Source organism: Bombina bombina, chromosome 3, assembly GCF_027579735.1.
Source record: "Bombina bombina isolate aBomBom1 chromosome 3, aBomBom1.pri, whole genome shotgun sequence".
NCBI classification, from domain to species: domain Eukaryota; kingdom Metazoa; phylum Chordata; class Amphibia; order Anura; family Bombinatoridae; genus Bombina; species Bombina bombina.
The window spans coordinates 889474422-889489353 of record NC_069501.1 but is presented as its reverse complement, the minus strand read 5'-3'; the positions used below and the strand labels follow the sequence as shown (position 1 = coordinate 889489353).

General features: G+C 38.8%; 2 protein-coding genes across 2 annotated transcripts in view; one reads left to right on the top strand and one right to left on the bottom strand.

Annotated features, from left to right (window-relative positions):
- Positions 1-14932, bottom strand: part of OBI1 (ORC ubiquitin ligase 1) — a 188669-nt gene that overhangs the window by 37174 nt on the left and 136563 nt on the right. The window contains exons 4-5 of the mRNA XM_053707850.1: positions 9024-9272; positions 5271-5359 (exon numbers count right to left, since the gene is read on the bottom strand). Of these exons, the coding sequence (XP_053563825.1) occupies positions 5271-5359; positions 9024-9272 (338 nt within the window). The remainder of the gene's footprint in view (positions 1-5270; positions 5360-9023; positions 9273-14932) is intronic.
- LOC128651463 (serine/threonine-protein phosphatase 2B catalytic subunit beta isoform-like) lies at positions 1722-4236 on the top strand. The gene has a single exon (XM_053704505.1). It carries the CDS (start codon positions 1722-1724, stop codon positions 3552-3554), a length of 1833 nt encoding a protein of 610 aa, XP_053560480.1. The 3' UTR covers positions 3555-4236.

Here is a 14932-nt window from a genome sequence, read left to right as displayed (position 1 = left end):
AGTCATCATAAAGTGGAGAACATATGGCACAATAATGAACATTACCAAGAACTGGATGTCCCTCCAAAATTGATGAAAAGACGAGAAGAAAACTGGTCTGGGAGGCTACCAAGAGGCCTACAGCAACATTAAAGTAGCTGCAGGAATATCTGGCAAGTACTAGCTGTGTAGTATGTGACAACAATCTCCCGTATTCGTCATATGTTTGGGCTTTGGGGTAGACGGCAAGATGGAAGCCTTTTCTTACGTTGAAAAACATCCAAGCCCAGCTAAATTTAGCAAAAACACATCTGAAGTCTCCCAAAAGCATGTAGGAAAAGGTGTTATGGTCTGATGAAACCAGGGTTGAACTTATTGGCAATAATTCCAAAAGATATGTTTGGCGCAAAAACAACTCTGCACTTCACCAAAAGAACACCATACCCACAGGGAAGCATGGTGATGGCAGCATCATGCTTTGAGGCTGTTTTTCTTTAGCTGGAACTGGGGCCTTATTCAAGGTAGAGGGAATTCTAAACAGTTCCAAATACCAGTCAATATTGGCACAAAAACTTCAGGCAAAATTGAACTAGAAAGCTGAACATGAAGAGGAACTTCATTTTTCAGCATGACAACGACCCAAAGCATACATCCAAATCAACAAAGGAATTACTTCACCAGAAGAAGACTAAAGTTTTGGAATGGCCCAGCCAGAGCCCAGACCTGAAGGGTGATCTGAAGAAGGCTGTGCACAGGAGATGCCCTCGCAATCTGACAGATTTGGAGCGTTTTTGCAAAGAAGAGTGGGCAAATCTTGCCAGGTCAAGATGTGCCATGCTGATAGACTCATACCCAAAAAGACTGAGTGCTGTAATCAAAGTATTAGTTTAAGGGTGTGCACACTTATGCAACCATATTTTATTTTTTTATTTTTACTTCCCTTCACCTAAAATATTTTAGTTTGTTTTTCAATTGAGTTGCATAGTTTATAAGTCACATTAAAGGTGGAACAAGTTCTGAAATGATTTATCGTTGTCTCATTTTTTTACATCACAGAAACCTGTCATTTAACAGAGTTGTGTAGACTTTTTATATCCACTGTATATATATATATATATATATATATATATATATATATATATATATATATATATATATATATATATATATACACACACACATAAACATTCATAGACACATAACCACACATAAGCTGAATATCAGTAATGTCATGTAACAAAGAAATGTCATCCATAACAGAGTGAGAAGAAACCATTCAGCATAACTCTAGTATGACAGCAGGTTGCATGCTGTTTATCACTAACACAGTGAAGCATTAAAAAAAAAAAAAGTTGGGGGCGTGTCCGAACTGCGATCCTACATGGTCGCACTTTCTCTGTGCTCTCACTGATCACTTGTAATCCGCCGGTATCAGGGGAGACCCTACAGCTCAGAATTACATCCATCTGTCTATGAGGGCAGACTACCTAACAGCATCCGAAATTTTGAGAAGTCTGTGTTGTATTTGTGAAGTTTGAGGCAGACATCGGACACAGAAGGCCTAGAGCGGCGGCTCATATATAGGCAACGCCACCCCCCTCGAATACTCGAGGGTTTTTGTCCAAACCGGGTACTATCTACTTCAGTTTGAAATACTTGTTCAGTTCCCGAACCATATCATCATTTCAAAGGTTGCATAAAAGAGGATACTACTCAATCTTTTTGCTACGCAACTTCACAAAATGGCTACCGCACTGGAAACAGACCTACAGGCTAACTGTGATAGCTGCATGGAAAAGCTGGAACGCTGTTTTCAGACCCTGATTGACAGAGCCCCATGGGACTTTCTTGTCCATATTTATCAAAAGCGGCAAGAATCATACCAGGTTACTACAGCTAAGGTGGCAGACACAGCATCGGAGCCCCCAGAGGTTGGTAACCCTGCAGGAGAGCCGCCATGCTTGTTCTCGACATTATCTCAACAACCGGCTGGCCGCACAACAGGATTTGAGAAATCGGGCGGCCAACGCTTTGAGGGTGCTGCAGATATGAAGACCAAGATGCTGTTTGAACCCGATCTGAACCTCCGTACCGTTGCAGCAGAGGCGCTCACAGCCGATATAACCCAGGACTTGCCATCTCAAGGGGATCTTGTATTCCGCTCCACACCAGGGCAGGAGCCGGGGGTGATCACTCCTGCAATTACACGCATTAAAAATAGTCACAATCCATCTGGCCCTTATAAATCAAGTTTATTGGAGCAATCACTATGGCTGGACTTAGTGAGTAGGCTGCGATCTGAAAAGCTGTCTGAAGAAGGAGGCACAGTGTGCGGGGATATTCATGGGCAGTTCTTTGACTTGATGAAGCTGTTTGAGGTTGGAGGATCTCCGGCTAACACAAGATACCTCTTCCTGGGGGACTACGTAGAGAGAGGTTATTTCAGTATAGAGTGCGTCTTATACCTATGGGTCCTGAAGATTCTCTATCCCAATACGCTGTTTCTTTTAAGAGGCAATCATGAATGCAGACACCTTACAGAATACTTCACTTTTAAGCAAGAATGTAAAATAAAATACTCGGAGAGGGTGTATGAGGCCTGCATGGAAGCGTTTGACTGCCTTCCTTTAGCGGCACTTCTAAACCAACAGTTTCTATGTGTTCACAGAGGACTTTCCCCAGAAATACACAGCTTAGATGACATTAAAAGGTTAGACAGGTTCAAGGAGCCACCTGCATTTGGGCCAATGTGTGACTTGCTATGGTCAGATCCTTCTGAGGACTTTGGGAATGAGAAGTCGCAGGAACATTTCAGTCATAACACAGTCAGAGGATGCTCTTACTTTTACAGCTACCCGGCTGTCTGTGAGTTTTTGCAGAATAACAACTTGCTGTCAATCATCCGAGCACACGAGGCACAGGATGCGGGTTACCGAATGTACAGAAAAAGTCAAACGACAGGATTCCCCTCATTAATAACGATATTTTCAGCACCTAATTACTTAGATGTCTACAATAATAAAGCTGCTGTGTTAAAGTATGAAAATAATGTGATGAACATCAGGCAATTCAACTGTTCCTCACACCCCTATTGGCTGCCCAACTTTATGGACGTCTTCACTTGGTCGTTGCCTTTTGTTGGAGAAAAGGTGACCGAGATGCTGGTGAATGTGCTGAGCATTTGCTCAGATGATGAACTTATGACAGAAGGCGAAGACCAGTTTGACGTAGGTACAGCGGCCGCTAGAAAGGAGATCATCAGGAACAAGATTCGGGCGATCGGCAAGATGGCGAGAGTATTCTCCGTGCTCAGGGAGGAAAGTGAGAGTGTGCTGACACTGAAGGGGTTAACCCCCACTGGAATGCTGCCTAGCGGAGTGCTGGCAGGAGGACGGCAGACCCTACAAAGTGCAATACGAGGATTCTCTCCGCAGCATAAAATATGCAGCTTTGAAGAAGCAAAGGGATTGGACAGGATCAATGAAAGAATGCCCCCGAGGAAAGATGCTCGGCAGCAGGACGGGATTCATTCTGCCAAGGACAACAATGGGACTGGTAACAACAATGCGCAGTGACGGATCTACGCCAGCTAGATTCCTGCTTTGTGACAAAACAGCTTCAGTAGCCAAGCGGATCAGGAAATAACTAAATCCACTGATCATGGACCTATTACATGTGGAGGATCCTGTGACAAAGTCTTGCTTTCCAGGGAATATAGTCACTTGGAGACATTGTAGGACTGGCCAGCTGCCGGGTCACAAAAGCACATCTAGTGCAGCATCTCACACTTATCGTTGTTGACACGTTTACAAATGGATACCTTGTTTTTGTTCACTAGATAGTATTTTTTTTTTTTCCTACCAGAATTTTACGTTTGTCCCCAAAACTATTTATTTAAAAGACATTTTGTTTACAAGAAATGTCTTTAAAAGATACATTAGAATCGTCTTAAATATACTGAGGCTATAAAATAGATTTTCAATTCTACAAATCAATGCCAAAATCATGTTGGCTGTTCTGTAACGCTGACCTCGGGTGTATTATTAATTAGATGTTGAGAAATATGTATTATACTCACTGTATTTTTTTGTTTATGGCTTATGGAAAGATTTCTATGTAGGAACATTTATTACTTGAACACAGATCAAATATTTAATTTCAGAACTCCTTTGCCCAAAATTTGTGAAGATTTTTTCATTCCTTTAAATTGAGTTGCAAAAAAAGAAAGAAAAAAAAAAAACATTTTAAAATGTAAAAGTGAAAAAAAAATCCAGATTGTTCATTGGAAGGTACTTCATCTGAGCATTGTACATTATTATTCATATCAATTCTGTAAAGCTTGCATTGTATTTTGTGTATGCATGTTTTCTTTTTGCAGATATTTAATATATAAACCTACGATGTACAGGTTACATAGATGTTATGCAGACTTTTAGTTTATTGTGAGTATTTGCGTTGCTTAAATGCCTGACCACGGCAGGATTTTATTTTGTTTTTTAATTCTGTAAAGACAGAACAGTGCAACATATAAGACAATGCTCTGTCAGCCATAAAACATTAGTGATTGTAAAGACTGCATGACATTCTTTGATAGTTATTGAACTACTAAGATTTTACATTTTGAATTTCACATTATTTTGATCATACATCTGATAAGACGGTTTCCTTTTGCCATAAACACAAACTGTAAATACTCCTTACCTTAATCAGAAATGGTATGCATGTTCTGAATAAAGAATTTTATAAGCGGTAGCACACAATACATGTTGTGCATGGGCCACTGCGCAGATCAGTGAGCCAATTTTGTATGTCTCCTCCCTTTATTTATTATTATTTTTATTTTTTGCTTTTTAATATAATCAACAATTTAAAAAAAAATCTAATTCCCCATCTGCCAAAAAAAATACTATAGTAAAACCATTATGCAGCAAGCATTTTGCTCTGATATTTCTATATAATTAGCCATCAAACACCTACTTTAAATGTGTCAATTATTATAAAATTGTATGTTTCTCTATACTGCCAAAACAACTTCCTTTACAATATGCAACCTATTTGCAGGCGATAATGTATGATGTCCTCCCAAATAAAAGGAAAATGTATTTAAAAAAAAAAAAAAAGTTTACAGCAGAATACTTCTGTGTTTAAAATGACTTTTTTTGGATTAAAAATAAATAGCTGTTGTGAAATTATTACCTAGAGAAGTTTTAAATTGAACATAAGAGGGTTAAAAAATAAATAAAAAAATAACACCCCCACCCCAAATAAAACAAAACAAACTTCGGACTTACTTCTGAGGTGATCTGAGATCTACTTCATTTTTCAATCGTAAATTCTCTCTAACAAATTCATTATTGTCATTTTTAAGCCTTTTGTTTTCCTGCAACAGACCACAATTAAATCCCGTTATGTAAAAATGGATGACATTTATAAATACACACACAAAAAAAAAGCTTACCTGATAATTTCTTTCATGATGGTGACAGTCCACAAGTCATGTGTGGGAATATTCCCTTTCTGAGCACTAGGAGGCAAAATTGAACTCAACACACTAAAGCTTTAAATCCCTCCCACTTCCAATGATCCTCAGTCATACATATAGCCAAGTAGATGAGGGGAAAGAAAAAGAAAAGCAGGACAAAGCAGTGCAAAATGAGTATAGCAGCCACCTGAACAAAAAGAAAAGGGCGGAGATCATGGACTTTCAAATAAGACTTGCAAATTAATACTTTGAACCAAGCTGCTTAAGTAAAAAAAAAATAAAATACAAATATCCAGCACAAGTGTATTTTGGTGGATCTGCATACAACCCTAACTGAATACAAAAAGTCACAATGTAGCCGCACTATCCAAAAACGTTCCTTTATTTAGCTAAAAACAAACAAAAGATGTGCAAAGCTTTAGGACACCGTTCTTAGGGATTCCAAAGGGCTTTGTCCCGAAACGTTGCTGATCCTTTCTGTTATTTTGGCTAAATAAAGTAAAAATTTTTTTGATGTTGTGGCTACATTGTGACTTTTTGTACCAAGCTGCTAAAGTAACAACAAAGCTTTCTGACCTTTGCAAGGCACAGAAAAATGAACACAATGAAGAAAGTCTGAAATTTTGAAATATTTGAAAGCTCATACAACATCCAAATTGTGGAGGAGACACTCTTTGGAAGTGGGAGGGATTGAAAGCTCTGGTGTGTTGGGATGTCTTGCTCTCTCCTAGTGGTCAGGAGGGGAATATTCCCACATGAGATGGACTCTCACCATCTGATGAAAAACAAACAAAAAAACAATATGCTCACTCACACAGTGACTTTTATTTAGTACCACCAATAGGATTAATGCAGCATATTACTTCAAATACACAAAACAGATCAAGAAACTGTAACAAATCATGTGCAATGAATATTAGCTACTACTGGATATGACAAATACACATTTTCTATGCCTATATTAATTTCATTTCATTTCTAAAAGTAATTTTGCAATGTTTTTGTTTCAACAGCTCAATAGGTGGTAGCACATTTTTATTTAAACAAACATTCAAAATACATCTTGCTCACACTAGAACTTTATTTTTTTAATTAACATTTGGAAAGAAAATACATTCTGCATTTATATTCCCAAAACACAATGCTAACTTCCTATCTAGGGAGAGAAACAAAGCTATGACATCTTCTCTGAAAGTCATTAAGGGAATGTGCTAATTGCTTTTCCATGTTTTTTTTTCTTTTCACATGACTTCATACTATTTGGTCAAGTAAAATTACAAAATGCATAAATCAGCAAAATTGATAAGTTTTATACATGAATAAGTAAATCAGCACATATTTGAAAGAAAAAGCCATTCAAATGGAAATATTCTACAAAAAGATGAAACCGGCATGTCAAGGTTTCCAAGCTTTTCTTTGGGCACCTCAACAGCAAAAAAATTAAGGATGTCTCCGTATCATCAAGATGGATAATCAGTTTGGCAAGTTTGGTTAATAATTCAACAATGCTTAAAGGGACATAATACTCATATGCTAAATCACTTGAAACTGATGCAGTATAACTGTAAAAAGCTGACAGGAAAATATCACCTGAGCATCTCTATGTAAAAGCTGAAAAACAAAAGGAGAAGAGGGCAGCCGGACTCAAGTGAAGAAAGTTTTTATTAGTGACACAGCACACTAAAACTATAGGTATTCTGCGTACCAGATATAAGAAAAATAAGAGCATGTAAGACACAATGTCTTGACAGAGTAGATTACCGCTTCTCAGGGCGCCTTTTCACAAAAGCCGGGTGGTAAGTATTGTCCTCAGCTGATCCTCGCTGGAGGAGTGAATGCGGCTAAATCAGCTTAGAATTACTGGAGAAAGCAGGTTCCGGTTTGTGCCGGAAGTCTGTATCTGTCTGTATCCTCTGAGGATTTTCTGATGATACACTGCATCGGCAGTGACAGATACAGACTTCCGGCACAAACCGGAACTGGCTTTCTCCAGTAATTCTCAGCTGATTCGCCGCATTCACTCCTCCAGAGAGGATCAGCTGAGGACAATACTTACCACCCGGCTTTTGTGAAAAGGCGCCCTGAGAAGCGGTAATCTACTCTGTCAAGACATTGTGTCTTACCTGCTCTTATTTTTCTTATATCTGGTACGCAGAATACCTATAGTTTTATTGTTTTAGTGTGCTGTGTCACTAATAAAAACTTTCTTCACTTGAGTCCGGCTGCCCTCTTCTCTCCTTTTTTTTTTCAGCTTTGGCCTTGTTTTAAGGGATTTACATATGATACACCCTTTGAAGAGCAGCATGCACCAGTTTGTTTGTGAGGACTAACGATCTAACACTGCCACAAGTTGTAAGACAAAAACTTTCATTTTGAGACTCTATCATTGGGAATATATACTGATAATTTCATTTGCTGTGTAGTGTATTTTATCTTAATTGATTCTTAATTTATATTTATTTTGTATTGCATTGAATTCTGAAATTTTATTCTCTTTTAGAGAGTGTTATAATTTTTAGGCATTATATTACAACTTTTTGAGTGCCAATTGAAACTTTTGTTCTCCTACTGTGTATTTTACAGATATAGTGTATTATATACTCCCTCAGCATTTTTACATTTTAGAACTTTTTAAGATATATCACAGATTAACACTGTGATATTTTGGGATATAAGCCCTAGTATATCATTCCACACCACCAATACATTTTATACTTTTTTGTCCTCTCCATATTAGTAGTGCTGATACTTTGTTTCTTTTGTGAATCTCTATGTAAAATAGGAAGATATTTTACCTCAAAATCTTCTCAGCTCAGCAGAGTAAGTTCTGTGTAAAAAGTTATACTCAGCTGCAGGTAAAAAAAAATAAAGAAATGAACAGCAGCCAATCAGCATCAACAGTGCTGAGGTCATGAACTTTTTTTACTGTGATATCATGAGATTTCATTGTAAACTTCCACTTACACTGAATAGGGAAATAAAATGAGTGTGCACGTAAGCTCGCTTCTTCCGCTGTCCCGCGACAGACATACTGATTTGTTGCTTAGAAGTCCTTTACAATGGGATGCGGCTACTGAGAAAAACTTTTGAGGTAAAATATCTTTCTTTTTTACAGAGATGTTCAGGTGATATTTTCTAGTCAGCTTTTTACAGCTATACTGCATCACTTTCAAATGTTTAAACATTTGGGTATAATGGCCCTTTAAAGGAACAGTCTGGTAAAAATGTAATTTGTATGATTTAGATAGGGAACACAATTTACTTTTATTATCAAATTTGCTTTGTTCTCTTGATATTCTTTGTTGAAAGCTAAACCTAGGTAGTCTTATGCTAATTTCTAAGCCCTTTAATTTTATTTCAGTGCATTTTACAGTTTTTTTTCACAGCTAGACAGCGCTTGTTCATGTATGACATTGTGATCACTCCCGTGGAGTTACCTAGGAGTCAGCACAGATTGGTTAAAATGCATCTGTCAAAAGAACTGAAAAAAGGGAGCAGTCTGCGGAGGCTTAGACGAAAGGTTATTTTTAAACATTTTACACACACACAAATACTCAAATACCTCCTTAAGCTTTTCCATGTCTTCTTTAAGTTTTTTCGTTGTATCCATCGCTACTAGAAGCTTATTATTAAATTCTTCAAATGTTCTGGCAATAATGCCATTTTTATCTTCTGTTTGTTTATATCCACAATTACAGTCATTGCATGAAGCCACAGTAACTGGATCAACCTTCATACTCAGCTGTTCCTCCAGTTTAATATTCTTTCCTTTCAGTTCTTCCATTTCATTTACCAATGATTCTATTTCTTCCTGTAAATACATTTATAATTAGTTTACTGTAACCTGCTTACGGAAATGTATAAAATAAAAGTGTAAACAATTGTCTTTATATACCATGCCTATACAGAAATGGAATCACTGAAGAGTATTTAGGGCAGTTGTGAAACAAACAGAACAGGGATATCAATCACACATTTTCTATCATGTACATAAAAACACTAAATAGGCTATAAATAGTTTATTTTTTTTGCAAGAACAAAATGTGAAGTTAAAACTATATATTTTGATTTTTAACAAAAAGTCTAAAACTGAGCTCACTTGTTGATAATGAAAACTTACACCTCTCTATTGGTGTCAAAAATAACAATAGAGAAAAAGATGCACTATTAGGGCATACTTATGGGACATAAAGGAGCGTGTATACCGTATCATGGAGGGAGAGGGAAGGGAGGACCCAACATTAAAATGTAACTTTTAATTATTACTAAAAAGAGTGAGACTTATTAAAATTCTAAAACATATACACATGGCTGCCCCCCATTTGACACAAGTCCTATATAACCAATATATATGCACCGGACCTTCTATTACATATCATAGATTAGCACAATATGGGCGATTATCCCCATTGCACAGTGTACTGCAAATAAAAAGATCCCTATCTAACTGTAAACCAAAAGGCTCTATTCTGTGCTTTCGCAGTACCCTGTGCAATTATTTAACAAGGCTGGGTATCCCCGTGCTACATCTACTAGAAAAATAACTATGTAGCTACAATCCGGTACAAAGTAACCGCAATTACGATAGAACAATCAAACATATTGTTATACAAGCAGAGGGCAGTGCGAACACCTGATACGTGTTACGCGACTGCTTTGTCAAAGGCTGCCCAGACTCTCACTCCTTTTATTTACTCGACAGCCAATCATTGCCACCTGGTCTATTGTTACCAATCGCGGGTAATCAAGAACTGTTCTGACAGGTATGTGGGCGTTTATAGTTAAGCTCTAATAAGGATATATTGGGAGCGGCCTCACCTCCGTCATTCAACCCATCACAGAGGCGAAATGAGTCAAACATAGTACGCTAGATTGTTGATCGTTATATATATTATCAGCATAGTACAGTTTAAATTCCACTTCGTTTTTTTTTTCCGTACTTTGCTTAGTATACTCACAATTTTATACTATTGGTCTTCCTATATAGCAAGTACTTATAAGTGGTATATTCGTTATACGTTCTGACAGGCACAAAAACGTTATCTGCCAATGTATAATGGTAAAGAAGTGTGCCACACCTCTATCAAAAAAGGAGCTACTTTTGTAATCAGACATAGTATCCAAATTTATGTCCAATTTAAATCATCGCTTTATCAGCACCAGTAAAATTGTACTCTCACTTAAATAAGCCACACGCTCATTGTGCTAGATGGCATAGCACAATCATTCTCCACATTTCTTGTTGATAAAATTAATAGTCTTATAAACGTTGGTATAATCCATATATAAATATTCCATTTATTCCCAGATACCTCTATAAATTCTCCATTATGATGTCTCTTTTGATAGGTTCATTTGTTATAAATGTTGGGAAGATTACTTTTTAGAAAAAAGAGATTTAGTACGAAAAACGGGGATAATCTAAGTAATACACATTCCATATAAGAATTACTGCCTTACAGGGTGTCTAACAGAACAACAACATGAGGGTTTCTACTCCCTCATATATTACTTCCATTTAGAGAAACATCATGTATTATAAGAAAGCACTATAGCTGATCTGTTCATTCACCCCATGTGGGGACATAGTCTGTAGCCAGAAAAAACTAAATTTATGCTTACCTGATAAATTTATTTCCGGATATGGTGAGTCCACGGCTTGAATAATTACTGTTGGGAATATCACTCCTGGCCAGCTGGAGGAGGCAAAGAGAACCACAGTTAAACTTCTAAGTATCACTCCCTTACCCACAACCTACAGTAATTCGACCAAAGGGAAATGGAGAAAAAGGAGTAACACAAGGCGTAGAGGTGCCTGAGGTTATAGTCAAAACAACAACTGTCTTAAAATAAAGGGTGGGGCTGTGGACTCACCATATCCGGAAAGAAATACATTTATCAGGTGAGCATAAATTTTGTTTTTCATTCCTAAGATATGCGAGTCCACGGCTTGAGCAATTACTGTTGGGAATTAATACCCAAGCAAGAGAACACAGATAAATAGGGAGGGACAAGACAGGCAGTCCTAAAACAGAAGGCACCACCGCTTGAAGAACCTTTCATCCCAAAAGAAGCCTCAGCCGAGGCAAAAGTATCAAATTTGGAAAAAGTATGTAGAGAAGACCAAGTTGCAGCCTTGCAAATTTGTTCCACAGAAGCTTCATTTTTGAAAGACCAAGAAAAGGAAACAGCTCTTGTGGAATGAGCCTTAATTCTCAGGAGGCTGCTGTCCAGCAGTCTCGTAAGCCAAATGAATTATACTTCGAAACCAAAAAGAAAGTAGTAGTAGCTTTCTGACCTTTACGATTCCCAGATAAACAGACAAAGAGGGCAGAGGACTGGCAAAAATCCTTAGTCGCCTGTAAGTAGAATTTAAGAGCACTGACAACATCCAAATTGTGTAACAAACGTTCTTTGGAAGAAGAAGGATTAGGACACAGAGAGGGAACAACAATTTCCTGATTGATATTTCTATTAGAAACAATTTTAGGAAAGAAACCTAACTTCGTACAAAGAACCACCTTATCAGCAAGAAAAATAAGATAAGGGGAATCACACTGCAGAGCTGAGAGTTCCAAGACTCTTCGAGCAGAAGAGACAGCAACAAGAAATAAAACCTTAAAAGATAACAACTTAATGTCTATGGAATACAACGGCTCAAACAGAGCCAGCTGTAAAACTTTAAGAACAAGGTTAAGGCTCCAAGGAGGAGCAACAGACTTAAAGACAGGCCTGATTTTGACCAAGGGCTAACAAAAAGATTGCACATCTGGCACATAAAGCAGGAATCTGACCCTTCAGGGTACTGACTGATAATCCCTTCTCCAGGCCTTCCTGAAGAAAATATAAAATTCTAGGAATTCTAATTCTACTCCAAGATTAGCCCTTGGATTCACACCAATAAAGATATTTATGCCATATCTTATGGTAAATCTTTCTAGTAACAGGCTTGCGGGCCTGAAACATGGTCTCAATGACTGACTCAGAAAAACCATGCTTAGACAGAACTAAGCGTTCAATCTCCAAGCAGTCAGCTTCAGAGAAATGAGATTTGGATGAAGGAAGGGACCCTGAATCAGGAGGTCCTTCCTCAGAGGTAGTCTTCAAGGTGGTAGAGATGACCTCTCCACTAGGTCCTGCGAGGTCACGCAGGGGCTATTAGAATCACTGATGCCCTCTCCTGTATGATACGAGCAATGACTCGTGGAAGCAGAGCAAACGGAGGAAACAGGTATGCCAACCTGAAAACCCAAGGAACCGCCAGAGCATCTATCAGAACAGCCTGTGGATCTCTTGACCTTGAACCGTACCATGGAAGCTTGTTATTCTGACGGGATGCCATCAGATCTAACTCCGGCACCCCCCATTTGAGGACTAAGCTGGAAAACACCTCCAGATGGAGTTCCCACTCCCCGGAATGAGAAGTCTGTCTGCTCAGTAAATCCGCTTCCCAGTTGTCTACTCCTGGAATGTGGATGGCAGAAAGACAGCAATTGTGGGTCTCAGCCCACTGAAGAATCAGAGTAACCACCTTAATGGATAAGGAACTCAGAGTTCCTCCCAGGAGATTGATGTAAGACACAGAGATTATGTTGTCTGACTGGAACCTGATAAACTGGGCTGAGGACAACTGAGGCCAAGCCAATAGAGCATTGTAAACCACCCTACAATGGGATGGGAAGAGCATGTGCCCTGAGACAGATGTTCCTGAGAAATCCACCATGGGAGAGAAGCCCTTGACGACTGATCTAACTCTATTCTCTGAGATAGATCTGCATAGTCGCCATTCCATTGTCTGAGCATGCACAACTGGAGAGCTCTCAAATGGAATCGAGCATCATCAGATCAATTACCTCCATACATTGAGCCACTGAAGGATGAGCAGTAGCCTGAAGAGAGAGGCAAGAGGAAATGATTTTGTTTCTCCTGACCTCTGTCAGAAAAATCTTCATCAATAGAGAATCTATTATTGTCTCTTAGAAGACTACTCTTGTAGCAGGGGAAAGGGAGAATTTTTCCAGATTCACATTCCATCCGTAGGAACGAAGAAAAGACAACAATATCTGTGTGTGAGATTTTGCTTGTTGAAAAGATGGTGCTTAAACCAATATGTCGTCCAGGTAGGGTGCCACAGCAATTCCACGAGAACGGATCACTGCCAAAAGAGCCCCCAGAACCTTTGAAAAAAACTGTGATCTGTAGCTAGACCAAATGAAAGGGCCACAAACTTGAAATCTTTTTCCAGAAAGGCAAATCTCAGGAATCCGTGATAGTCTCTGTGAATAGGAACATGAAGATATGCATCCTTTAAGTCTATGGTTGTCATGAACTGACCCTCTTGTAATAAAGGAAGAATGGAGCGTATAGTCTCCATCTTAAAGGATGGGACTTTGAGAAACTTGTTTAGACACTTTTAGTCTAGAATGGGATGGAAAGTTTCCTCTTTTTTGGGAACCACAAATAGGTTGGAGTAGAACCCGAGACCCTGTTCCTGCACTGGAACTATCACTCCCAGGGAGGAAAGATGTTGTATACATTTCAAGAACGCCTTTCTCTTTATCTGGTCTGCAGATAACCTTGAGAGATGGAATCTTCCTCTGGGAGGAAAAGTCTTGAATTCCAATTTGTAACCCTAGGATACTACGTTCACAGTCCAGGGATCTGGGACATCTTGTATCCAGGCTTGAGAGAACTGAGAAAGTCTGCCCCCCACCTGATCCAATCCCGAATCGGGGGCAAACCCTTCATGCTGATTTGGAATCAGCTGCAGGTTTCTTTGATTGTTTCCCCTTGTGCTGATTGGGTTTCCAAGAAGACTTGGATTGTTCCTGCTTGGAAGAAGAAGGGAAAGACTTTCCTCTGAAGTTACGAAAGGAACAAAAATTACTCTTACGTCCTTTAGGCCTATTCTTATCTTGAGGTAGAAAAGACCCTATTCCACCCGTAATATTGGAGATAATTTCTGCCAAACCTGGTCCAAACAAGGTTTTGCCCTTGTAAGGAATCGCCAGAAGCTTGACTTTAGAGGAAACGTCCACAGACCTGGATTTCAATCAACATAACGCCCTGTAGGCTAGGACAATGAAACTAAAAGTTTTAGCTCCTAGTCTAACAACCTGTAAAATGGCATCTGCAATAAAGGAATCGGCCAACTTAAGAGCTTTAATCCTATCCTTAATTTCATCCAAGGGAGTCTCTACTTGAAGAGAATCAGACAAGGCGTTGAACTTATAAGATGCCGCACTAGGCACGGTAGGTTGCCATTAAAGACCTTGATGAACAAATCTTTTTCAAATAAGCCTCTAGCTTCTTGTCCATCGGATCCTTAAAAGGGCAGCTATCTGCAATAGGAATAGTGGTTCTCTTAGCCAGAGTGGAAATGGCCCCTTCAACTTTGGGTACAGTATACCAAGGGTCTTTAATGGAGTCCTCGACAGGAAAGATTTTCTTATGGGAGACGGGGAAACACCC